Source organism: Procambarus clarkii, chromosome 35 (genome assembly GCF_040958095.1).
Source record: "Procambarus clarkii isolate CNS0578487 chromosome 35, FALCON_Pclarkii_2.0, whole genome shotgun sequence".
In the NCBI taxonomy this organism is placed as follows: domain Eukaryota; kingdom Metazoa; phylum Arthropoda; class Malacostraca; order Decapoda; family Cambaridae; genus Procambarus; species Procambarus clarkii.
Genome location: NC_091184.1, coordinates 32,487,840 through 32,513,109, shown reverse-complemented (window position 1 = coordinate 32,513,109; position 25,270 = coordinate 32,487,840). Strand labels below are relative to the sequence as shown.

General features: G+C 41.1%; 3 protein-coding genes across 9 annotated transcripts; 1 reads left to right on the top strand and 2 right to left on the bottom strand.

Moving 5' to 3' along the window:
• Positions 1-1,213: 1,213 nt before the first annotated feature.
• On the bottom strand, positions 1,214-6,941 carry LOC123768576 (uncharacterized). The gene is made up of 8 exons (XM_069336272.1): positions 6,869-6,941; positions 5,959-6,040; positions 5,015-5,136; positions 4,434-4,549; positions 3,796-3,959; positions 3,518-3,705; positions 2,984-3,094; positions 1,214-2,419 (listed from the first exon to the last, which is right to left on the bottom strand). The coding sequence occupies exons 2-8, from the start codon at positions 6,002-6,004 to the stop codon at positions 2,243-2,245; spliced, it is 924 nt and encodes a 307-aa protein (XP_069192373.1). The 5' UTR covers positions 6,005-6,040; positions 6,869-6,941; the 3' UTR covers positions 1,214-2,242.
• Positions 6,942-8,105: 1,164 nt separating this feature from the next.
• On the bottom strand, positions 8,106-14,616 carry LOC123768397 (uncharacterized). 3 transcript variants are annotated; one of them, XM_045758879.2, is made up of 7 exons: positions 14,502-14,616; positions 11,782-11,859; positions 11,293-11,530; positions 10,885-11,045; positions 9,125-9,312; positions 8,803-8,913; positions 8,106-8,599 (listed from the first exon to the last, which is right to left on the bottom strand). In XM_045758879.2, the coding sequence occupies exons 2-7, from the start codon at positions 11,837-11,839 to the stop codon at positions 8,411-8,413; spliced, it is 945 nt and encodes a 314-aa protein (XP_045614835.2). In that variant the 5' UTR covers positions 11,840-11,859; positions 14,502-14,616; the 3' UTR covers positions 8,106-8,410. The 3 variants fall into 3 exon arrangements, with proteins under 3 accessions (XP_045614835.2, XP_069192372.1, XP_069192371.1); XM_069336271.1 differs by lacking the exon at positions 14,502-14,616 and adding an exon at positions 13,929-14,477; XM_069336270.1 differs by lacking the exon at positions 14,502-14,616 and adding an exon at positions 12,515-12,564.
• Positions 14,617-14,725: 109 nt separating this feature from the next.
• LOC123768396 (uncharacterized) lies at positions 14,726-19,811 on the top strand. 5 transcript variants are annotated; one of them, XM_045758874.2, is made up of 8 exons: positions 14,726-14,836; positions 15,890-15,967; positions 17,359-17,480; positions 17,560-17,675; positions 18,144-18,307; positions 18,470-18,657; positions 18,801-18,911; positions 19,387-19,811. In XM_045758874.2, exons 2-8 carry the CDS (start codon positions 15,910-15,912, stop codon positions 19,576-19,578), a joined length of 951 nt encoding a protein of 316 aa, XP_045614830.2. In that variant the 5' UTR covers positions 14,726-14,836; positions 15,890-15,909; the 3' UTR covers positions 19,579-19,811. The 5 variants fall into 5 exon arrangements, with proteins under 5 accessions (XP_045614830.2, XP_069192369.1, XP_069192370.1 ...); XM_069336268.1 differs by lacking the exon at positions 14,726-14,836 and adding an exon at positions 15,567-15,585; XM_069336269.1 differs by lacking the exon at positions 14,726-14,836 and having other exon boundaries at positions 15,951-15,967; positions 17,565-17,675.
• The last annotated feature ends 5,459 nt before the right edge of the window (positions 19,812-25,270 follow it).

Here is a 25,270-nt window from a genome sequence, read left to right as displayed (position 1 = left end):
AGACTAGTTACACACCTAGAAAGAATTAGGTTTGTAATCAGACAACAATATAAAGATTGTAATTACCATATTATGTATCCTCACAATCCCAGTGTACCTTCTTGTATATGCATAAATAAATAAATAAATAAACAACACGGATAGGATGTCATGCCTGACGAACTTATTGGAGTTTTATGATAAGGTAACGAAAATATTGCAAGACAGAGAGAAGGCGATGAGTCACAATAACGTGGCTGAAGTATGTTGACCAGACCACACACTAGAAGTTGAAGGGACGACGACGTTTCGGTCCGTCCCTTCAACTTCTAGTGTGTGGTCTGGTCAACAGAGAGAGAAGGCTTGGTAGATTGCATATTTCTGGCGTCAGATGAGCTATATTGAAAACCAAAACGTTACAGGGTTACGTTATAACGCAATGAAACTCCTCGACCAGTCACAGTTCGCCACATTATCACCTGTCTTGTGTAAAGGAGGAAATGTATATGTTTATCTCTCAGAATGTTGGGTAATACGTTTATTGCCTGTGATGTGTGTCTATGTATGTATTAACACGATGTACTGAACAGGGTGAGGATAGCTTGAGCTACCTCATCCCTTTGTGTGTATTTTACCCCAATAAACTTATTTCAATTTCAATTTCACCTGTCTCTATTGGCTTAGACATGTTACTTGATCCAACGATGGAATTATCGTCAGATTCATGATGAACGCCATCTTTTTCCAATATCACTGAACAGATAAAATAGGCTTTATTATTTATATGTGTTGTATTACTCACAGGGTTGTCGACCTTCATAACAGTGAAATGGGCGAACAGTTGAGGAACAGTGCCCAATTCGTCTCATCTTGTCTAAGTGTGATATTGCATGAGGGCAATATAATCTTTCAAGAATAATTATTTAAATCTCCAGACCATTATAACTGAAACTTTTTCCAAAATAATTTAAATTATTTGTATATTAAAATTTCTGGAGGTCATTATCATAAAAGTACACGGAAAATAAAACAAATTCCAAATGGGAATTTGTTTAAAATTCTTAAAATAAAATAAAATGGGCATAACATCTAAACCAATTCTCAACTTCATGTTCAATTGGTAGATTATGTTTGTTCATTATATTATAAATAGTTAGATACAATTTCAAATTAATCTTGATTACATTTGATCGATTTTGTCAATATTCTCGGATGTTTGTACAAAATAACACAGTCGAATGTATTAACATTTATTCAATGGTCAAATTAGTTTTTTCCAAGAAATTTACATACAGACAAATGGACATGATTATTCATAATAACACAATGTTTGCTCCTTGGTAATGGTATTTCCTGATTGCTTATTCTTCTGGAATTGGAAAATGGGCTATTATTCCCCCTCAAACTTTGTTTGTATTTAAGACAGCTTAGGGGAAAAATGTGTTAAAGGTGCTTGAAAGCCGCCGACTCCTTAGCTAGAAATGTGACACATTGTTTCATAAGTCTCATAAGTTTCATAAGCCTTCATGTACTTTCAAGACGTCTACCCAAAGCTTTCGGAGGTCAAAGGTCAAAGCAATGCTTGTGGGGATTAATAGCCATTTTCTGTACTTTGGAAGCAAAACCAATCTGAGAATTACATTTACTATGTCATCAATATGGAAATATGTCAATGAATGGGACTAATCTCGTGTCTCTGGACACTCTCACCAATTACCTGAATATTTTTTCATTGATTCGTCACATTATTATGACCGCATTGTGCATTCCATCAATATGCAATATAAAATCAGGGGACTTACTAGGTAAGTAGTCGTTGAGGAAGTAGTGGTAATAAAGGGTAGTAGTACTTAAATTGGGAGTAGGGGTAATACTATTGGTGGTAGCAGTAGTAGTAGTATAGTGCTAGTAGTGATGGTGGTAGTAACTGAAGTGATGGGAATAGATGTAGTTGTAGCTCTAGAAGTCGTGGTAGTATTTGTAGTAGTCGTTTAAAGTAGTTGTGTTGGTAGTAGTGGGTAGTAGTAGTAGAGGTGGTGGGAATGGGAGTCACTACTTGACCAAGTGGTGGTGGTTATGGGGGTTCACTGCTTGGCCAGGTTGTTATGGGGTCACTGCTTGGCCAGCTGGTGGTTTGAAGGAAATGGCCTGGCTAGCTAATTGGGAAGATAATCGTGGTAATGGTAGCTGATGGTAACACACAAGATCTGGTCGTCAGCAGCGTTGGTCGTCGGTGGTGTTGACAAACACGATCTGGTCGCCTCTATTTATAAGCCATAGTTAACCTGCTGCTGGCGTACTCCAAGACAGTTGTAGGCTTCTCTTTAGAGGTGCCCTGGGGCCTCATGGGAGTATGGCCATCTGCGTGAGTGAAGTAGGCGACGGAGAGGCGATGTGTCTTTCGCTTTAACTCTTCGGCAGGAATCACCACTCGATGGACCTGGTATGACACAAAGGAAAATATTAGCACATAAACAAATCCACAAGGACCGTGACGAGGATTCGAACCTGCGTCCGGGAGCATCCCAGACGCTGCCTTAATCGACTGAGTTACGACATGGTCAAAAGGAGTTGTGGATTTGTTCATTTGATGCATCACGCAATTGTGATTTCTGTGGGTTATTAGTACATAAGGATCTCAGTATCATCATGCGATGTCTCAATTTTACACTATTGAATGGTCTCTGAACCTGAATGACCTAGGTGACAACGAAAGGCCTAATCATACTGAGAGAGAAGGGCAAGAAGTGACATGATCACAACATACAAGATTTATTGAGGCACTGGCAAAGTGGATATAAAATTAAGTGATTAGCGTGATAAATGTGATAAAAGGTATGAAAGTCACAAGCATTTTTAGTAGACGACTGGCGACAGATTAGTGGAGTACTATATACAGGAGACAAACATACACAAATGGAAACAAAACATATGACAAATGTGTGGCATAAAAAAACTGTACCAAGAGATAGCGTCTGAAGCCACCACCGCCTAAGTTACTCACCGGAGCAATGACCTTGTTATCGGAGTAGTTGGTGAGAAACTCTCCCGCCAGGATAAGAATAGCTCCTGGCATTGAACCAGCATCAAGCCACGTCCCATCTTGGTCACGAATCTGTTGCAGAGTCTCTCATAACTTCATAATGTTAGGGCAATCTTAGTAGCTCCTCTCTATCTCAATGGCAGTATAGTGTAACCTTGGATGACGATTGGGCTTTTGAAAGTGGCAAAATCTGTTCTACATCCAAGGTTACACTACTAATGACGGATGGAAGATGGAAATTGTTGAGAATCTTTTAAGTCTGAGGAGAGTTAAGCATAGCTATTGCTTATGTCCTAAAATATTATTAGAGGGTTGTTTTTATCTAACTGAACCTCGTAAATTAAATGACTAAGGCATACATTTTTCCAGGACTGCATAAACTGATGTACAAACCACCAGTGTTATTATAAACAATCATAAACAAACCTGAGTTGTTTATGTACACCTAAGTCACCGGAAACAGTGCATAGCCCCCCCACAGGACAATAAACTGACCTGGAGTCCACCCATATCATCCTGGAAGATGAAGGTGAAGGTGGTATAGTCTGTGTGTGCGCTGAAGCGAGTTGCATTCTCAAGGACGGTGGCTGGGACTGGTGGGTAGTAGTTGACACGCAAGCAGGGCACATTGTTCTTGGTGCCCACCTGCTGGTGCATAGACACAAAGTAATCCATCTCCTTCCCTGCTCAAACGAAAAACAAAAACAATCTTAATTTACAAAAGTTCACGCAAGAGAGCAGTGATTTAGATACCGTGTAGAAACTTTACTCACCGAGGCTGAGGGCTACTGCCTTCATGAGCCTGATGGAGAGGGTCCTGCAGGACTTGAAGAGACTGGCTATGGAGGGCCTGAAGGACGGTACCTCTGCGTCAGGAAATACGGCTTCGGGAGACTTAATATTATACGTCTCATGCAGCTCCTGAAGCTCAGCGAACCTGCAAGAAAAATCCGATACGTCACAGAACATCGTAGTAATAATAACATTATTATTATTATTATTATTATTATTATTATTATTATTATTATTATTAAGTATTTATGAAAAGAATACCTGTGCAGGCGATGAGTCACAATAACGTGGCTAAAGTAAGTTGACCAGACCACACACTAGAAGGTGAAGGGACGACAATGCCACATTACGTCGTCCCTTCACCTTCTAGTGTGTCAGGGGTCGTCCCTTCACCTTCTAGTGTGTCAGGGGTCGTCCCTTCACCTTCTAGTGTGTCAGGGGGTCGTCCCTTCACCTTCTAGTGTGTCAGGGGTCGTCCCTTCACCTTCTAGTGTGTCAGGGGTCGTCCCTTCACCTTCTAGTGTGTCAGGGGGTCGTCCCTTCACCTTCTAGTGTGTCAGGGGTCGTCCCTTCACCTTCTAGTGTGTGGTCTGGTCAAAAAAAGAATACCTGATCTTACCTCTCCTTCCCTGAAGCGATATAACCCTCGTGTGTGTTGAGGTCCTTCGCATACTTGTTCTTCACATTCTGGTCGAGGCGAAAGAACTCCGACCCAGAACTGAAGACACTCTCCAACTGCTCAGTCCATCAATCCAAGAATCAATAAATACTTATATTTGTTCATTGGTATATCAATAAAGCCACCACCACAATATTTATCAATAAATGTGCTAATCTTGAGGTTATCTTGAGATGATTTCGGGGCTTTAAGTGTCCCCGCGGCCCGGTCCTCGACCAGGCCTCCACCCCCAGGAAGCAGCCCGTGACAGCTGGCTAACACCCAGGTACCTATTTTACTGCTAGGTAACAGGGGCATAGGGTGAAAGAAACTCTGCCCAATGTTTCTCGCCGGCGCCTGGGATCGAACCCAGGATCACAGGATCACAAGTCCAGCGTGCTGTCCGCTCGGCCGACCGGCTCCCCAACAATACCTAGAATCAATACCTAATAATCCAACAATACCAAGAATCAATACTGATTTCAAACGAGAAAGTTGACCTTCAAATGGTAATTCTGTACAATAAGACAGCCCTCTCTCACCTGGTCGTCGGGAACACCGTGGTTAATGATGTAAGCGCAGCCGATATTGGTGAAGGCTTGAAGCAGCTGCTCCGCCACCCTCTGCCACTCCTGCTGGCTGGGCTCCGTCTCCCGTCTCAGACCTGGAGTCAAAACTCCAGGATTATTATTATTATAAGAACCTACCTTGGTCTTAATAATAATAATAATGATAAAACAGGAGTCTTGAGAAAAATTCAAACCTGCTCACTGGGTACTCGCAAGCACACGCTTTACCCCATTGAACCATGATATGCTAGAAAAATAATGTAACCTGGAATTCAACTGCATGCTCTAGGGGCTCCTGAGGCATCACCTGAATACCAAATCATGGTTTCTAGGTCGAACTACTAACCCTTCCCAGAATGCAACCCCACAACATCATATCTTCTGGGTATACGTATTTACTGCTGGGTGAAGAGGAGCATTAGGTGATTGGAAACGCGCCCAACCGTTGCTGTCGCTATTCTTCAACTTTAGGTCCCTTTTACCTAAGGTCTCCGACCCTGAACCCCAGCTCCACTGTACCAGTCCCCCACTGGATCCAGTTAACCTTTCGTTACGTCAAGATCTGCTCTCCTGGGCCAGGACATCCCTGTGACTCCTATTCCTTTTCCTGCCGTTCCGCCTTGTCTCAACCCTGCATTCCGTGTGGAATTGGCCCAAGTCATCTTTCAAACTGTTCTGCCTCCCTGCATCCAGGTTACCCCACTTGGCTCAAGTACCCTTTACGTAGGTCAAGACACTTACCCATTTTGGACTGGGAATATTAAACGCCACACCTTGCCGTAAGCGAACATATAACACAAAAACAGCAGCCGCTATTAAATTAGCTTGGAATTGAAAAAAATCCCGATAAAATCACAGAAACTGATTACATATCGCTAGCGTGAACCTTGCTAACCTAGATCGACATGTTAACTCACCCAGCTGACCCAGGTTGACCACAGGAATCTTGCTGCATGAAGACATTGCCAGCGACGAGGTCTTGGCTGCTCTTATAGCTACCTGAGAAAATTATAAATATGAAATATATTGTTTAATTATCAAATATAACAATAAAATTAACAACTAAAAATCAAGAGCAGCAACATTGCTGGAGTCCCTTCTGCACTGTACATCTCCAGGCAGATCTGTCCGCAGCTTCTGCCTCCCAAGTGTTGATGTCGATGTTCATCTGCTTGAGGTCGCGTTTGCAGGCGTTTTTGAAATGCAGCTGAAGTCTTCCAGTGGGTCTCCGTCCTGATGCCAGTTCTCATGATGATGCTAGTGATGATAGTTGATGATTGTTCTTCTTGATGATGCCAGATATATTTATTCATAATAAAGCACAAAAAAACACAAAAGGAAGGGGGTGGTAGGAGAAAAACACTCAGAAACTGTATTAAAGGGGAACCCAAACATTCCCTCTAATGCGTTATGCGTGGTTTCCTCCGAGGCTAAGGGTCCCCCTTCTTCCAGACAGAGGTGGTACTCTCTTCCTTATATATATATATATATATATATATATATATATATATATATATATATATATATATATAAACTGTGACGAGGAAGGAATGAGAAACAGACGTGTCATCCGGACTAGTGAGCCGCATTATGGTTGCATCTCATCTGAGAGCCAAAAACAGTTTCACCAAGCATAGTTATTAATTCCTTCACCATTGCAATTGATATTAACATAAAATATGGAAAAGTTTGGAATCTAATCCAGTATAAGTTAGCAACATCAACTTGACAGCAAATTTAATTTAAATTATATATTATATAGGAAAATCTTAATAAACAACCTAGGATTAGGTGTTGGTTGCAGAGTTGAAGATTGTTGAGGTGTACCTGGCGAAGGAGAGTGTGAACGAGATGCTCCTGTTCACAGATGGATGGCGATTGCAGTGGGGCTGACGATGGGGCGTATGGACAAGATACTCCTATCTACAAACTTGATCTCACTCCTGATATTTGTAGTAGAAAAGATTTAATCATTGCCGTCTCCTCGACTCTCATTGGCTCTCAGGTAGAAATAAATTACTTACTGAGCACGTCGTGTTTTCAAGGGAACTAGATTTTGCTTGCGCAAACACGTACACACACACACACACACACACACACACACACACACACACACACACACACACACACACACACACATACACACACACACACACACACACACACACACACACACACACACACACACACACACACACACACACACGGATAAGAAAACAGTTTTAAGGTGTTATGGATATGGAAGTGTCATAGGCGTTTCACGGTCAGCCCCACTGCCACTTTTTAAGAAATATTGGCACCTATAACAATTCCCTGCAATTTTCAGAAGTTTAAAATCGGGGATTAGTTTTTTTGCATAATTTGTATCCGTTTTTCAGCAGTCCATAATAATAAATTATCTCACAGAGAGAGAGAAAGGGGGGTGGGGTGAGGGAGAGTGAGAGTGCTAAGTGCTAAGTCAAATATTGAAATCCACATTCTAGTTATTTTTCTAGTATAACAATCAATAGATGCAAATCCCAGTGATTTTAAAGGTCGCCTAATGAAACTAGAACACTGATTGGAAAACTTACAAATCCAACTGTGATTTCATCTAATGACAACTAAAATTTAAAAAAAAGTTTGTGATAAATTTGCCCTAAAATATTAGATGGAAGGATATGCAACATTGCACAAAATTTACAATTAGGAGTGAAATGACTGTGCAGATGAAACTTGAAAAATGCCTCCAATGATTATTTGATTAACCAGGCTGTGTTGCCTATGCCTGACTGCAGGCTACAGCCACCAACATTCGGGTTAACTATACCACCCCCAGAAGGCAGGTCAGAAAACGTACAGATGAGCACTGACCTCCGATAACACCACACAAAATATTTAAGATAGCGTGATGATTAATGTATGACTCCTTGAGGGCAGGTTTATGACTGATAAATAACACTGTTTGAGAGAGGATTGAAGACTAAATATGACCATTTAGGAATTCTTAAAAAAATCTTTGCTTAAAAGTCGTTAAAAACAGCATAAATTTCATGCAAGGAAAGATTAAACAAACTTCAAATAATACAATTCAGAATTATTATATTACAATACATTTCAAATCACATTCTCAGCAACTTAGATAAATGTACTCTCTACATCGGGAACGAAACGATTGAGCGCTTCCCAATTATATTATACTCCTCTCAAGTGGACCTCAGCCGATTTACCTAGAGCGACGGCTACTATCAGTTCCATTATCTCTTGAGTGTAGAAGTCAGTGGTTCTATCTCTTGAGTGTAGAAGTCAATGGTCTGAGTGTAGAAGTTAGCACAGCTATATCCGGGTGTGAAAGTCAGTGTTATTATTTCTGGGTAGTGGATATCATTGCTATTCTCTCTTGATGTAGATGTTGTTCAGCTGCTGGTACAGATACTGACGAACTTCGAGGCGGTTGACGGTGGAGGAGGAGCCCTCAGGCGCCATGGGAAGGTCGCCGTCAGGGATAACGAAGTATATGATGGCATTTCGAGCGGGTGTTCGCTGCTCGTCGCTTTTAGGAACCACCACTCGATGCACCTGAAAGAGGATCGTTGGACTTTATCGTTGAACTGGTGACCAGTATATGTGAATAGGACTTGAGTGGACTGTCAAGGATTTGACAGATATAGAGGCGGATATATAACAGGCGACAAAGGGGATAGGATATATGTGGCAAGTGGAATAAAATACAACTGTTAAATCCAACAATTGCAAGAATAGAGGAACCTCAGTTTAGTTACCGCGGCGATGAACTTGTCGTCAGAGTTGAACTTGAGGAAGTCTCCCACCATGACCAAGACGGCGCCTGGCACAGGGACAGCGTCTTGCCACACCCCCTCGCGGTCCTGCACCTGTTGAAGAAGATGTCAGCCGTTTATTCACACCCGAAAGTCATATATATACAGGACAGTTACCCCAAAGGGATGATCTCCCTTTACCTCTTCGTCTCTCTCACTCTCCGACCCTGAATGAATATATCAAGTGCAGTTCTGCAGCAAGGCAAACTGACTTAGCGCATCAATTGGTATGCAAGCTTAGAGACGCCGGGATGCTACCACTGACCTGGAGGCCGCCAGCGTCGTCCTGGAAAAGGAAAGTGAGGGTGCCGAAGTCAGAGTGGGCGGCGAAACGTACAGCTCCATCGGCGACGGTGGCTGGTACAGCGGGATAGTGGTTGACACGTAGGCATGTCAGGCCGTTCTCCGAGCCCAGCTCCTGGTGCATGCTGACCAACCACTCCTTCTCCTTGCCTGTAGGTATGGAGTAGCTCGCTTTAGCCATCTGGATAATGAAAATTTAGCATCGGAATCGCCAGATCGTTGGCGCTGCAACCTCATTTGCTTCTCGAGGAATTACAGACCTGTTTATATATGCGAGGTGATGTCTTTGAACATCATAGATCTGGCAGTATAACATCTCCTAGTTTTGCCTTCGTATAACATCTCCTGGTTTTGTGATTCATGTTATCACCATCTTAATATGATAGCACATTCTATGCTTACACTTTGATGGAGATAACATTAGCGTTTAGTCCTTAATGTGTTGAAGGCAAGGGAACTATCAGAGGAAAGCGCCAAGCCATTACGACTATATAACACTTGGAAGGAATCAGGATAAGGATTTGGGATAGGATGGGGGGAAGGAATTGTACCCAACAACTTGGACAATCGGGGATTGAACGCTGATCTACATGAAGCGAGACCGTCGCTCTACCGTCCATCCCAAGTGGTTAAGCTTATCATCATGTACTTTAAATTGCTGTAGTATGCAGGATTTAGATTACACAAAACTTAATACATGCAAGGTTTAAGTTGTGCAGGACTTCGGTTGTGCAGAACGTAACTTATACAAAACATAAGTTACGCATGATTGTACAATGTTCCAGCCACCAGCTATAAAGTTATGTACTGTAATGTATTTTTTCCAAAATATCAAAGTCGATCAGATGCTAAAAAGATGATAACTTACTCAGAGCTCGTGTACAATGTATTATACATGAGTTATATATATATTAGTGTTTCTGAACACTCTTATTATTATGTCAAGTAAAAATGGTACTGGTCAGAGGAGAGAATAAAAGATGCACTTAACAGGGCAGTCTCATATCTGGACTATGTAAGATAAGAGACATTTTATCACCCGCTCATGACGAACGCTTGTGAATGTAAACACGTGACGTGTATATGTGTGTGTGTACTCACCTAGTTGTGCTTGCGGGGGTTGAGCTCTGGCTCTTTGGTCCCGCCTCTCAACCGTCAATCAACAGGTGTACAGATTCCTGAGCCCATTGGGCTCTATCATATCTACACTTGAAACTGTGTATGGAGTCAGCCTCCACCACATCACTTCCTAATGCATTCCATTTGTCAACCATTCTGACACTAAAAAAGTTCTTTCTAATATCTCTGTGGCTCATTTGGGCACTCAGTTTCCACCTGTGTCCCCTAGTGCGTGTGCCCCCTTGTGTTAAACAGCTGTGTGTGCGTGTGTACTCACCTAGTTTTGCTTGCGGGGGTTGAGCTTTGGCTCTTTGGTCCCGCCTCTCTACTGTCAATCAACTGTTGTACAGATTCCTGTGTGTGAAATAAATGCTTGTACTTATTTCTCATTGACACAAAACATCAAGAAGAATGACAACCACGCTCATTTCCCCTTTCCTAACCCTCTCTCCTTTCTTTCCCCTTCTTCCTACCCTTTCTCCCTCTGCTAGTTACACACTCATTTAGTAGGTTGGCGCCTCCTTCATCTAAGCTGTCCATTTGTTTTATCACGTCCCTCTCCACGTCATTATTCCTGCCTGACCTGCTCCTCCTGGCACTCACCGAGGCTCAGGGCCACGGCCTTCATGACCCGGGTGGAGAGCGCCTTGTAGTACTCCAGAAGGGAGGTCAAGGCCGGCCTGAAGGACGGTACTTCTTTGTCAGGTAGGTCCTCCTCGCCTGTCTTAACGATGAAGCCCTCATTGAGTTCCTCGTCGTTGATCCTACGGGAAGGAAGGAGTCCCAGACACATTCGATATATCTTTGACTAGCATTAATACAAAAAAATAAGAAAGTGGAAGACAAAAGTAGATTAAAATTAAGCAAATTAAAAGCAAATAGATAAAGAAACGATGACAATAACTTCAGCAAACTTTAACCAAGATATTTCACTTTTCATTAAAGACAAAGATTGTGTTAATCGAAATAAAAAAATATTAAGAAACATGGAGGAAGTTCGACGGCACTCACGACTCTGTCTGCGGGCTAATGTAGCCTGAGTTAGTCTCCAGATTATGAGCGAACTCATCCTTCTTGGTGCGGTTCAGGGAGAAGAAGTCGGCCCCTGAGACCAGCAGACGACTCACCTGGTCGTCGGGAACACCGTGGTTGGTGAGATAAGCGCAGCCGATATCGGTGAAGGCTTGATGCAGCTGCTGCGCCACCCTCTGCCACTCCTCCTGGCTGGGCTCCGTCTCCCGTCCCAGACCTGGTAATGAGCAGGCAACAGTGTTTATCTGACTTAACAAAATGTTGATTACCTAGCCTCCCTGGCTTGGTGCCTTCTTTTGCAATGACTTACTTGGTTACCTATCTCATCTCCCAATCAATATCTGAAAAGCCTAACATTTTGCTTTAATCAACCAAATGTATGATGCAAAATATATTTGAATGAAGGAGCAGCATCTCTGGAAGAACCTGAGATGAAAGATTACTGTATACTAAGATAAAGTAACTCACCCAGCTGACCCAGATCTACCACTGAGACCTTCTTGCTTTGAGGCGTTTCTGAATCCATGTCCTCACTACTCTTAGAATCTGCAACAGAAAGTGAAACATTGATATTGAGATTTGATTTTCAGCTACATAATGAACTTTATCGTGCCATAATCAGGAACCACATTTGCTGGATGGGTGGCGAGTAATGTTTGAGAGTATGGATATGGAATGTTGGGATTTAGGCCTTGGTCGAAGTACAGGACTCGGCTTGGTTATTGAGGATGTTTTGTGCGTGACGCACATGTACACACACATATACTTGACGCATGTGTACCTCCTTCGGTGGCATTATTAAGGCAAACACCACAAGGAGATAAAGGTAGGTCTTGCCTCTCCTCCCCCCCCCCACCCTACCCCATCAATCTCCTATAAGGAGCAGTCTTAAGAACTGATAGAGGTGATATCGTTTTCCTGTGCTACATATTCTACATTCTCATCTGTTGTGCTATCGCTTACATCAAGTCTCCAAGGATACTTGTATCCAAGATGAATCCTTGCTGTTACAGATTTTCTTCCACGACCATTTTCTTTTCTTTGAGGTATATGTGGTGAGATTTTCGGCTGTTAAGTTATGAAAGCGTATTTACGAACGCACTGTGGTTCTTCTTTCTGGATCCATATCGTTACATTACCGTCTCCTGATTATAATCGTGACTGGTTGTAGAGTCTTTGGAATGTCTTAAATTTTATTTACCTTCAGCTATCACCACATCTGCTTCTTCATACCCACAAACATCTGCACGGGAAGAGTCACAACAAGAACTGGTCACTTATCCAAAGCTGATTAGTTTTTATCACAGCACGCCCTGATATCAGCGATTGTCCCCTCGTTTTCCTCTTGTTTTCTCAGAAAACTTTGAAGCGGAGCTCTTATGTGAGTGTTCTGCCATCACTGGTATGTGAACTCAGCTTCATGGGCACTCAACAAGGCTTGTTCTATGTGTGTATTGACAACAACATGGCTTGCTCTATGTGTGTACTGACAACAACAAGGCTTCTTCTATAACTCTTGGAGACTCCTTACTTTAAATTACTTTGTAATGACATCAGCTTCAGTTGATGAGTTTACGAAATATTACCAAATATGTTGACTAAACCACACACTAAAAAGTGAAGGGACGACGACGTTTCGGTCCGTCTTGAACCATTCTCAAGTCGATTGTGAATTCGATTCTCAAGTCGATTACCAAATATGATTTTCAAGTATTATAATTTCAAAATGGTGCTGAGGAAGTTTTTGTTTTCAAAAGAAAGTGGCTGTAATGCTCTATATCATGCATTCAGCTAAAACTTTTATCATACTGAGAACCAGCATTCTTCACTAAAAATGTGTTATACTGAAATGAATGTGAGGCAATGAAAGCAAATGCCTTTTTAAATGCCAAAAGTAACCTAAGAATAGTACAGAAGAAGACGATCAGATATCGTCAAGCTAAACACGGCATAGAGACAGAGAACTGTGACTGCCGTCTGTGTGTATTGACAACAAACCTCTCATGATACCAAGTAGAGGGGGTCAAGGGTCAGTCCTCACGCGGCGTCTCCACGTCCAGCGTAGTAACCTAGATCATACACACACACACACACACACACACACACACACACACACACACACACACACACACACACACACTCTCACACACACACACACACACACACACATACACACACATACACATACACACACACACACACTCTCACACACACACACACACACACACACACATACACACACATACACACACACACACACACACACACACACACACACACACACACACACAGTTGATTGTGAGTAAATCACAATCAATCATTAGTTGATTGACAGTTGAGAGGCTATTCTCAAGAGAGGAGAGAGGAAGGCGGGGTCCAAGAGCTAATAGCTCGATTCTGCAAACACAAATAGTAAAAATACCCAAACACACATATTCCATAAAATAATAATAATAACATATCCGGCACAATACCTATAGTGATAAACACATTTCGTGTTTCGTTATAACGTAAACAAATGTTTTTACAATCAAGCGCGGGTAACCAACACGATAACAATAACACTATCACCTCCACTCTGTAACATTGTGATGAATAAATCAAATGTTATTTACCTGAATTTACCTGGCAGAATATTTCTCTAGTGGCCTCGACGTGAACAGGAAGCTAGCGGCTTGTCTATAGTCCCTCATTTGTTCTGATGATTTTATCAAACTGGTTTTGAAATTCAGCAGTATTAACCCGTCAAAACCCTAAAAGCATTTAAGGTTTGTGCAGGTAGGCGGTTCCATGGGTTTATACCCCTATGGGTGCAAAAGTATCTCTTGTTTTCTGTCCTACATTGTGACTTGTTGAGCTTGAAAGTGTTTTTCCCCTTGTATGTATTACATCTGACCTTTTGAAGAAGTTGTCTGGATCAATATCCTCCTAATTGCTCAGTATTTAATTTGCTTTTAAAAGATGTGCTCTGTTATGTCTGGTTTGCAATGTTGTTAGCCTAGTGGCCCTCACCCGTTCCTAGTATGAAAGTCGACTTAGTTATGGAGTGATTTTTGTTGACCGGTGTTGAACTTTCTCCAAATACAAAGAAATATACTTTCTAATAATACTTTCTGATGACGAGGGCTCCATACTTGTATACAATATTCCATGTGGGGGCGCACCAGAGAATACAGTTGAATAGCTACCTTGTTTTTCTTGCAGTCATATCCGACACCAGTTCCATAGACCTTAATACTATGCAGATGACACCTGCCTGTCAGCCGGGTGCTATACTGAGATGCGTCTCCAGTTAAAGGGTTATAGCCCAAGGTGTCATGTAAGCTCTTACGCTATTGGACGTTGAGTGTCTTACTCAGCTATTGGTTTATCACCACAGTGTTGCCCTTATATGTGTCAACATAAATATTTGTTTTGTTACTCGCCAAACTTTACTACAAGTGCAGGGACTTGTTAAAGCACAGTTCAAGTATAGGTACTTGTCAAAGCAGTGTACTAGCACAGACAGCTATAGAAGAACGATGTAAGTACAGGAACTTATAGAAGCAGTGTACATGTACAGACACTTATACAAGCAGTGAATACAAGCACAGGCACTTAAAGAACCAGTGTAAAATCACAGACACTTGTAAGATTGAAAATATAAGTACTTCCAACCATCATTAATGATAAACTAATACGAAACACTACTGTTGTTGTGTTAGATTGTGTTGTTGTGTTTTTCCTCCCCGAAACGCTTTGCGTAATAGTGGCTTATGGCATTATATGTACTAGCTCTATCTATAATCCATCAACTTTTGTATCTTACCTTGTATGTATGTACCTTACCTGAATAAAAATTTAATTATATTATTACCTGAATAAAAATTTATTTATTATTATTTATAGATATCTAATCAAATCATATTGTTTCATATACCATAATGATAACCTTTTACTCCAAATCATTTGACACGAAGCTTTGGGATATTGAATGCTGAAGAGAATGCTGTTTTGTGAGGACTCAGATGTCACATTTCCCTCAGCTGAAGAGTTGTCAGCAGCATAATGCTTCCTCTCCTGCGTTCGCATAGTCATACTGACTTAGTGGACTCCTGATAATCCTCCTCCTCACCACCTTCTTTTGCAGACTGGTTTTACTCAGTCCTTATAAACGCTGGTACTGTCAGACGTATTCTTCAACGAGAGTAGTGTTCTTACTTATCAAAGAACGCTGATATCATTGGTTTCTCCTGGGCTTATATCAAGATACTAAAATTTGGGTAGTGTAGGGTGAGCAAGAATGAAAGGGTTTCTCCTTAAAGACAACATGGCTTATTTTCTGTGAATTCTACTTCCAGTTTATGACAGAAAATGGAGCCTTTTGCATCAAATCACTCTTTCTTGCAAATTTGGCGCCATATCCCCGTTTAATATTATTGATGTTCTCCGTTGGATGTTTTTACCTTTGTATCATATATTTTTATGCAAAACAAAATTAAGTCATAATAAATCTAAAACTAACAGATAATTAGACTTCGGAACAGTAGTGATTACAAAGATGTACTCGTGAGAGCTACTTCTCCTTTACACACAGAAACATTAGTGAAGGAGGCAATGCTGGACGAAGACTCTCAACACCAGAGGATCCCGTTAGTGGACCTGGGGCAGTTGGGTGAGTTGAGTCGCTCTTTGTGTCTGCGTGTGGGAGTTCCTCCTGTGTGCGTGCGGTGGGGAGGGTTCTCTTTGTGTGTGGAGGGCTTTTCCTTGTGTGTGCGCGTGAGTTCCTCCTTGTGTGTCTGCGTGTGAGAGTTCCTCCTTTTGTGTGTGTGTGTGTGTGTGATTGGTTCCTCCTTTTGTGTATGTGAGAGTTTATTTACCTCGTTGAATTCGCTTATTTGGGGATGTGAAAGCTGAATTCTGCCTCTTGGGTTCTACTTGTCAACCATAATTAAGAATATAGGAATAATTGAAACCGTAGAAGGTCTAGTAACCTATGCTAGGCAGCGTCTATTTGCACTCAATCATACTAGCTCATTTGTCTAACCTCTTGTACACCTGAAACAACCTAGCAATCCAACGTCTATTATGCTTGCAACTTTGTAATTTACTCCATTAACCAGTAGCCCTGTTTCCAAACCATTATTTACCAAGGGCGTTTTTTAATCTGTAATTATCAAATATACATCCACCATTTGGTGTTCTATTTTGTGTTGATAGTTTTAACACATTTGTATCCCACCTGTCATACCATTTTCGTCAGTTTTTTTAATCGTCACTCATTCAGTTGTCTATGCCCTTGAGTCCTTGTATGGAGTCGTCCTCAGCCACTCTACTTCGTAACACATACGATATGTATACTTTTCTGACACTGAAAACTTTATTATGTGAAATTTTTCTTTTGCTCATTCGGAATGCTTTCCATCTGTGTCCCTGTGTTTGTTAGTCCGTGCTAACTAGTCTGTTATCTTCCCTGTCTATTAACTTGGGTACTTTTCATGTGGTAATCACTTCTTTCCTGATTCTTCTCTCTTCCAGTGACGTAAGGTCTAGTTCATTTAGCGTTCTCTGGTGTCTCATACCTCTGAAAATCTGGTGGAATTTTATCAGTTTCGTTTCGTGTTTTACGATATATTTACCCCCCCATCCTGGCTTGATATGTGGTATCCTGTGTCTTGAACGCCCTCTTGTTCGAATTTCCAGGATCTCAGTCAATATTATTTCTGGATGTTGGTTGGTTTTATGTTGAGTTTTTTCACAGAAATATCACAGGATATGCTGTCACAGGATATGCTGTCACAGGATATGCTATCAGTACCGTTTTTCGCGTGGGTAGGAGGTAGGGGGTTATATATATGCCTGCTTTTAGTGGTATATTTAATGCAGAAGTCCTAGGTCTTGGGCATGAGGTGAGTGGGGTGCCCTGGAATTGGAGGAAAGTTTTAGAACGAGAAAAAAGGGGTCATAGATGTTGACCTGGTGGAGATTAAGATCACTCCACACTACATGTCAGGGTCTACGGCAGGAAGAAGACCTGGGAAATATAAGGACCACTCCACACTCCAGGTCTGGAACGGGAGACGGAGCCCAGCCAGGAGGTGTGGCAGAGGGTGGCGAAGCAGCTGCATCAAGCCTTCACCGACATCGGCTGCGCTTATCTCACCAACCACGGTGTTCCCGATGACCAGGTGAGAGAGAGAGATATGACAGAAAGATGAATAATTAACATTATCATTTGCTTTCATTAATGATAATTGCCCTTATCAGCTTAGATTGCTATACAACTCGACGGCGGAGTTTTTCGGGCTTGACCAGACCAAGAAAGCTAGCTGCGAGGAAGACCCAAGCAAGCACCGAGGCTACATTCGCCTGAAGCAGGAGAGGTAGGTGGTGAAGCGGCAGTCTTAATGTTCCCTCTTCTCCCTCGAAGTTATTTGATAAATTATAATTATTATTATGCACAAAGAAATCACACTAACGTGACATATCAATGAGAAAATCAGTAGCTTTTGTCAGTAGGAGGAAAATCAGTAGGAGGATTCTAGCTTTTGGGTGTTTTAAACTTTTGCTTACAAGTTTCATAAACTTGTATGATAACACGTTTCATAATTTTAAATGACAATTAGTTGCACAATCTTGCATAATAATAAAGTTTATAATCTTGTATGATACCAAGTTTCATAATCTTCCACAGCAACAAGTTACAGTCTGAGCTCCACACCCTATCAGTAAATACAGAATTAGTGTGTGTGCGTTTACGTGCATGTGTGTGTGTGTGTGTGAGTGTGCATATGTGTGCATGCCTACTCGCGCCTCCACCCTCAGGCAACATACCTCTACTCACCCTACAGAGACGAAGGAACGGAAGAACTCCACGAAAGCTTCATCGTAGAAACAGCTGAGGATGTTTTTCCTGACGCAGACGTGCCCTCCTTCAGGTCCTCCGTGCTCTCCGTCCTCGACTCCTGCAGGGTCCTCTCTTCAAGGTTATTGACGGCTCTAGCCATCAGTCTCGGTACGAAATACCTTCGATCACAGTCAAAATAATCACCCCATTTACGGTGGATATCTAGATGTGTATAATGATCTATATCACTTGAACTACACAGTGGGTACTGGAAAAGGTTATTCCCCAGTTAACAGTTGTTATATGGTACTTTCCACTTGTCATATCCAGGCAAGGATCCGGACTACTTCCAGTTGCTGCACCAGGGTATGGGCACGAGAGACAGCCCCTCCTGCTTGCGCATCAACTACTACCCACCACTGCCCAGAAACTTAACTGAGGAAACTACCCGTTTTGTTGCCCATGTGGACTTCAGTACCATCACCTTGCTCTTCCAAGCCGACACAGGCGGATTGCAGGTCAGTTTATATTTTTATGGATGTTATGTGTAATTATGTGTTATGTGTAATATGTGTTATCTCACCTACCTCCCTCCTGCCCCCCCCCCTACACGTAAACTCACCACACTTAATTCCCTGGTGGGCGTATGTGGGCCGGCCAGGTGCGTGGACGTGAGACGGCGTGGGTGGACGCCCATCCGGTCCCAAGCGCAGTCCTTCTCTTGGCTGGAGAGTTCCTCAAGTCCTACTCTGACGACAAGTTCATCGCTCCTGTAAGTACTGGTGGCTTGTGAACTTGTGTGTTGCTGTTACTTGTGTGTGTTCATTTTATATGTAGCGGACTTTGCTGCCTCCATTTCTGCAGCACACTGCGCTATGCCTGTTTCATTAGCACGCTTGTTTGCCCCTATTTAATGATTCGCACTCTACTACCCTTCCTTACTTAGCTCACTTTACTTCCCATATCTAACCCCTATTCCTAGAGCATTCTTTACTACCCCTATTCCTATAGCATATTTTACTACCCCCTATTCCTCTGGCATTCTTTACTACCCATATTCATATGCATACTTTACTACCCCTGTCAATATGTTGACCAAACCACACACTAGAAAGTGAAGGGGCGGACCGAAACGTCGTCGTCCCTTCACTTTCTAGTGTGTGGTCTGGTCAACATATTTCTGCCACGTTATTGTGACTCCTCGTCTGCACCCCTGTTGATACTTCCGCTTTGTTTCGTGTTGGCAGGAACACCAGGTGGTCATCCCGACCGAGGAGCACGGACGGAGGTCTTCCCGAACCTCGGTCGGATATTTCGCCCACGCGGACAACCACGTCCCTATGAAGCCAGCAGGTTCCTCCAGCCCCAGCCGGAGCGATCCGTCCCTCACCGTTCAAGAGTATTTCAACGGGTTTGTCCACAAGAGGCTACAGATATAATGAGACGATCAGTGTCGTCGCCTCCTCCTTACCTTCCTCGTGGCGTCCAGTGCTGCGTGTCACGGATTGTTGGCAACATTCGTTAGAACCCGTGCTTTCGAACGGGTAGTAACGTTTATATTGTAACGAAAGCATGAATTCGAACATTCGTGCTTTAGTTACAATATGAACGGGGAAGGGGGAGGTTATTGATGTTATTAGTGTCATCAATAGAATGATTGAATGCTACTTTCCTCGTTTGTATCATTTCCCTTTTTCCCGAATTCTATCTCTTGTACACCTTACCCCAATACCCTTTCTTTACCAAACATATATTTTAACTTATACTTAATCCAACAACGCCTTCCATGTTAGAAATTATATCACCGCTCTCCTCGTGTCACTTGAACCAGCCGTGAAGATAACATACTTTACAGCCTCTCGTCACTTCGATATACATAGTGAGGGTTCGAAAAAGTAACTTGATTTATCTACTCTTTCCCGTAGGTAGAGGAATACAAAGTCAAAGAGCAACATATCTGTTGATAGTTGTAGCTGACCTGCACAGGACTAGCTAGAGCCTTGTGAAGGGTCGAATGATAGAAGAGCGAGGGGAAGGAATACGAGTGAAGTAAATGACAATATTTAATTGTTTAAGACTTAATTAAGAAGTGGAGTAGCAGGGTCAAATTAATCATGATTGCGATTGATGGTGTTTGACAACTGCAGGTCCTGTTCACTCAGTATTTTTATGTTCATAAATCCATTTTTCAAGGTTTTTGGTGTTTCATCTATTGTATACTATTGTTGCTGTTATAATTATCTTAAGTATTGTACAATTCCCTACTATATTTTAAGTATTGTACAACCAGCATGTTTAAATGTAACTATGATTTTTTTAGAGACAATTGATAAAAGACAGCTTCTATAATTTCCACGTGTCTCTAAGATGCAAGAATATACTATTTAATCAGAGAGATATTTAATCACCAATATTTTTATTTCATAACCCTATATATATATATATATATATATATATATATATATATATATATATATATATATATATATATATATATATGTATATATATATATATATATATATATATATATATATATACATATATATATATATATATATATATATATATATATATATATATATATATATATATATATATATATATATATATTAGTTAAACAGGAACATATTTATCAACTTCGTTAGCAAGCACAGTTTACAGTGTTAAGGGTATCAAGAAATTATTTGAACTCTACGGAAGGGAATCGTGTCATACTGCGTAGGCAGATTTTTTATGCTCATATGAATATCTAATATTTACATGTAAATCCATACAATTCGTTCACATGCCCAAAATGAGAACTGACATAATTATTAAGTAAAGGAAGAAATGGAGAACTAAAACAAAATCCCATGGAAATTCTATTATTCTCTTCTCCGAGGCTCGGGACTTTGTGGGTTTATGGGCCTTATATGCTACGTTAGGCCAAAAAATATTAATTCAGGTCTGAAAGGACAGTGGGGGGGGGTTGGCATGCACTAGAGGCCTCCAGGAACACTAAACCCCATAGAATACGGGAACTTGCATGACCCAGGGAAGTAATGACATGAATAGTACTCTTAGAACAACAATGTTATGTACTCTCAACACAATGTATCTTCTTGTATATAAATAAAATTAAATAGTATTCTCTCGACAAAATTTATGGCTGCAGCTCTGCGAAGTCTTCTTGAGTGAGTGCGGTGTATGTTAATAAACATTTTGAGTGTGTGTAGTGTACGCATGGTCCTTGAGCTGTGAAGTGTATGAGGGGACCATGCTTGTTGACTCTGATAAGTGTATGTTGGTAAACCCCTTACGACAAGTAAAGCCAAACAATTACATTAGTCACTCTATGCTTAGTGCATTTTCTGTAAAGACCTTCACAGAAAATGCTTCCTATAGCCATGATTTCAGGAGTGGCTCAATCGTTTTTAATACATTACTATACCTGAAAGAGAGAATAATAATAAAAATTCTTTGTGTCGGGGGACAGGCAGCAAATGTTTATATATATACATGTTAGGCTTATACAGAGGTCCCACCAAGGTCGAATTTCCAGGATACAACTCCATAACAAGCTGGCTAACAGCTAGGTTACCTGGGGCATTAGATGATAGGAAACGCGCCCAATCATTCCTGTCCCGCCCAGAATTCGTATTCGAAATTCCCGATTGTGAGTCGAAAACGAACCCGACTGTTTTACCAGTCTGTCAGTTTGTCTGTCCAAAGCTGCAAGCCAGATGCTTATGGTTAAAGCCTCACTAAAACTTGCAGGGAGAATGGTCTGGGGTAAGGAACAGACATAGGCTGGTCGATGTAGACCTAAGTTAAATTATTTAAGGAATATTAGCAGTTGTAGGCACCCCCCATGCACCCGATTTTATTGTGAAATATTTGGTGTTTCCACAATAGTGAAATCTATGGGTTACTGAGCAGTACCCGTGTGAGTAGAGGGATGTTAGTTTATACTTATATGCAATATTGAAAATGAAAATAAACCTCCCACTTCCCCACTGTGTGTGGAACAAGACTAGTAACTGTGTGACTCACCGTAGATGTAGAGTGCCTTGTATAGTGACTGTTGTGAGCCTCTTGTTGAATTACTTGTGATACAGAAGATTATCGATGTACTCACCTATTTGTACTCATCTATTTGTGCTTGCGGGGGTTGAGCTCTGGCTCTTTGGTCCCGCCTCTCAACTGTCTTATCAACTGGTGTACAGGTTCCTGAGCCTATTGGGCTCTATCATATCTACACTTGGAACTGTGTATGGAGTCAGCCTCCACTACATCACTGCCTAATGCGATGTGTACGTGTATTTGTGTAAATGATTGTATATGTATGCACATATATATATAACATTAACAATCGTGTAACTAGCTTCAAAAGATTGTCACTTGCTTAGCTAAACGAACTATGGGGTTGAGTTACTGAACCCATTATGTGCCTCTGTAACCCGTTCCACCACCGCCCACGGGATGGGAATGAGGTGTATAATAAACAAAGAAATTTAAAAATTCGCCACTTACAATACATGTACGTTAATTAAAGATGGAAATACAAAACAAATGCAAATTAAAAAGATACACCTCAAACGTGAGAGGAAACAGTGATGTGTCTTTATAAAAGAACATATCAAAGAGGGAGAAAATTTAACGCAAAGCTAAAAAAATAAAACTAAGTCAACTCTCATACCAGGAACGGTTGAGGGCCACAAGACTAACAACACTGCAAACCAGACATGACAAGGCTGATCTCATCGAAACCTTCAAAATACTGAACAATTTTGAAGGTATTACTTTATACCACTTCTTTCAAAATTCAAATATAACTTACACAAGGGGCAACAGCTTCAGGCAATACAAGCCACAATGTAGGATAGGATACAAGAGATGCCTTTTAACTCACTGAGTTATAAACCCATGGAACCGCCTACCCGCCGACACCCTAAATGCCAATACATTATTTTAAAACTCATTTAGACAAAAATATCTGGAATATTCCCCTCCCCCCCTCCCTTGATTGTCGATTGGTTACTGTTCGTTTTCCATTGTTCATTGTTTTGAAGCTTCATCTTGGATGTACTGAGAACTTTGTAACATGTAATAATTTTATATTTTAGAAACAAGAGAGTGATTACTTTCACTGTGATTATCGTTGTTCAATAGATCTGTTTAAAAGGAAAACGTCTATTTCTCTGGTGTGGGATACTTGTGTATACTTTCACTTTTGGGTTATTTGTAGCATATACTCACTTGTGTGGAAAACGTATGATGAAAATGATGGAATGTATACGTATGATATCTCACATGTGAGATACTGCAGTGTACACTCTCCAGTGTGGGATACTTGTGGTGTATTCTTTCATGTGGGATAATTTTGCCGTATACTCTTGTGTGAAATTCTTGTCGTATATGATCTCTCTCGTTTGGGAGTGTCGTGGAGCATACTCGTGAGGAAGTGTCGTGGAGCATACTCGTGAGGAAGTGTCGCTTAGTATACTTACCTCACCCAGTGCAAGCTCTTGGTAACAGGTCCTCGGTCTAATCGTACACGAGGGGTTTCACACACTATCCGTCTTCTAGTTATTAAAATTATATCCTTAATTTTGGCTGGGGTAACTTAGGTTAGGTTAGTTTTGGTTGTTGTTGTTATAGATTCAGCTTCTCTGAACAAGTTCCAAGTAATACGGGCTATAGTGAGCCCGTAACTTACCTAGCACAGGAGCGGGGCAAGTAGCACGGGCTATGGTGAGCCCGTAGTGGACTTACCTGGCACAGGAGAGGTGCTGTCTAATTTTGGTGCACAGTTATTGAATTAACCTCCATAAATAACTCAAGAGCACAAACTTTCAATCTCAGTGAAACCATTTGATCCCAAGACGCAACCCACATGAAAATGATGGATTGCCATCATTAGGACTTTTGACTTAAGGAACAAGTGAAGTGAGAATGTGATAGAGGTCAAAACCAGTAGTATTTTCAAAGCGTTATACGACAAAGAGTAATGGGAAGACGGGACACCACGAGCTAGGACTTAACTCCTAATCAAATGATAACGCTTCGATTGACCATTTTTAAATTCTCATAAACCTCGAGGTTAAAAAAAATCAGGACTGGCAAAGCTTACTTAATCCCCATCTCATTCTTTTACCTTAAGATATAAATGTCTGCTAAAAGAAATTTAGGTGTTGACCCAGACATCGAAGAGCTTGAACTTCGACCCTTGTCGGCGACCAATACAACGCTGTGCATACCTTTACCTTGTTGCTACCTCGGGGTCGTGTATGGGTCTCAGGCAGGCTCTCTTGTGTCAAGATGCTGTTGCGAATGGAATGAGAATGCTTAGGCACGTTGTTGCAACTTGTAACAGTGACTCAATGCAATGATATATAGTTAAGACGAACTAAAGTGTCTTTCTGTTTAGACTGTGTGTGTGTGTGTGTGTGTGTGTAATTACCTAAGTGTAGTTACAGGATGAGAGCTACACTCGTGGTGTCCCCTGTTCCCAGTACTCTTTGTCGTATAGTGCTTTGAAACCACTGCCGGTTTTGGCCTCCACCACATTCGCACTTCACTTGTTCCAACCGTCTCCCACTCTGTTTGTAAAAGAGAACTTTCTAATATTTTGTCAGCACCTGTCTTTCTATAACTCAAATCTATGTTCCTTTACCCTCCTGAGTAAATAATATTACAAATATATGTTTTATACCTAATAATAATAATAATAATAATAATAATAATAATAATAATAATAATAATAATAATAATAATAATAAATAAAGTTACTAATAATAAAGTAACCTCGTTACTTTACTGTGAGTAAACCAGTAGCTGCTAACGAAGCTGGAACGAAAACTTAAGTTCACTCTCTCTTATCAATTATTATCCTAGAACACTCTTAACCATCGTGTCTCATCGTAGTTTAAGTCTTCTAATTTTATTACCCAAAAAATGTATTATGTAAATCCACTCTTGATATCTAATGCCTTTAAAAATATTCAAAATCTGAAAAAAGGATGCTAATGTATCACTGATATAACTAAAAAAAATTATTACTAATATGATTATGTTTGTTATTGTAGTTATTGTTATTGAGAAAATCAGTAGGAGTCTTGAGGAGGATTCGAACCTGGGTTCGGATTCGA

Excerpts from the sequence above, each read along its gene's own strand:
- LOC123768576 (XM_069336272.1), bottom strand. The coding sequence starts at position 6,004 with ATGTCTTCATGCAGCAAGATTCCTGTGGTCAACCTGGGTCAGCTGG. Across the intron at positions 3,095-3,517 it reads ATGATATGGGTGGACTCCAG|ATTCGTGACCAAGATGGGAC; the intron begins GTCAGTTTATTG and ends ACTCTGCAACAG. Across the intron at positions 2,420-2,983 it reads ATAACAAGGTCATTGCTCCG|GTCCATCGAGTGGTGATTCC; the intron begins GTGAGTAACTTA and ends GTGTCATACCAG.
- LOC123768397 (XM_045758879.2), bottom strand. The coding sequence starts at position 11,839 with ATGGATTCAGAAACGCCTCAAAGCAAGAAGGTCTCAGTGGTAGATCTG. Across the intron at positions 8,914-9,124 it reads ACGACGCTGGCGGCCTCCAG|GTGCAGGACCGCGAGGGGGT; the intron begins GTCAGTGGTAGC and ends CTTCTTCAACAG. Across the intron at positions 8,600-8,802 it reads ACGACAAGTTCATCGCCGCG|GTGCATCGAGTGGTGGTTCC; the intron begins GTAACTAAACTG and ends ATCCTCTTTCAG.
- LOC123768396 (XM_045758874.2), top strand. The coding sequence starts at position 15,910 with ATGCTGGACGAAGACTCTCAACACCAGAGGATCCCGTTAGTGGACCTG. Across the intron at positions 17,676-18,143 it reads ATTCGCCTGAAGCAGGAGAG|AGACGAAGGAACGGAAGAAC; the intron begins GTAGGTGGTGAA and ends CTCACCCTACAG. Across the intron at positions 18,308-18,469 it reads GGCTCTAGCCATCAGTCTCG|GCAAGGATCCGGACTACTTC; the intron begins GTACGAAATACC and ends TGTCATATCCAG.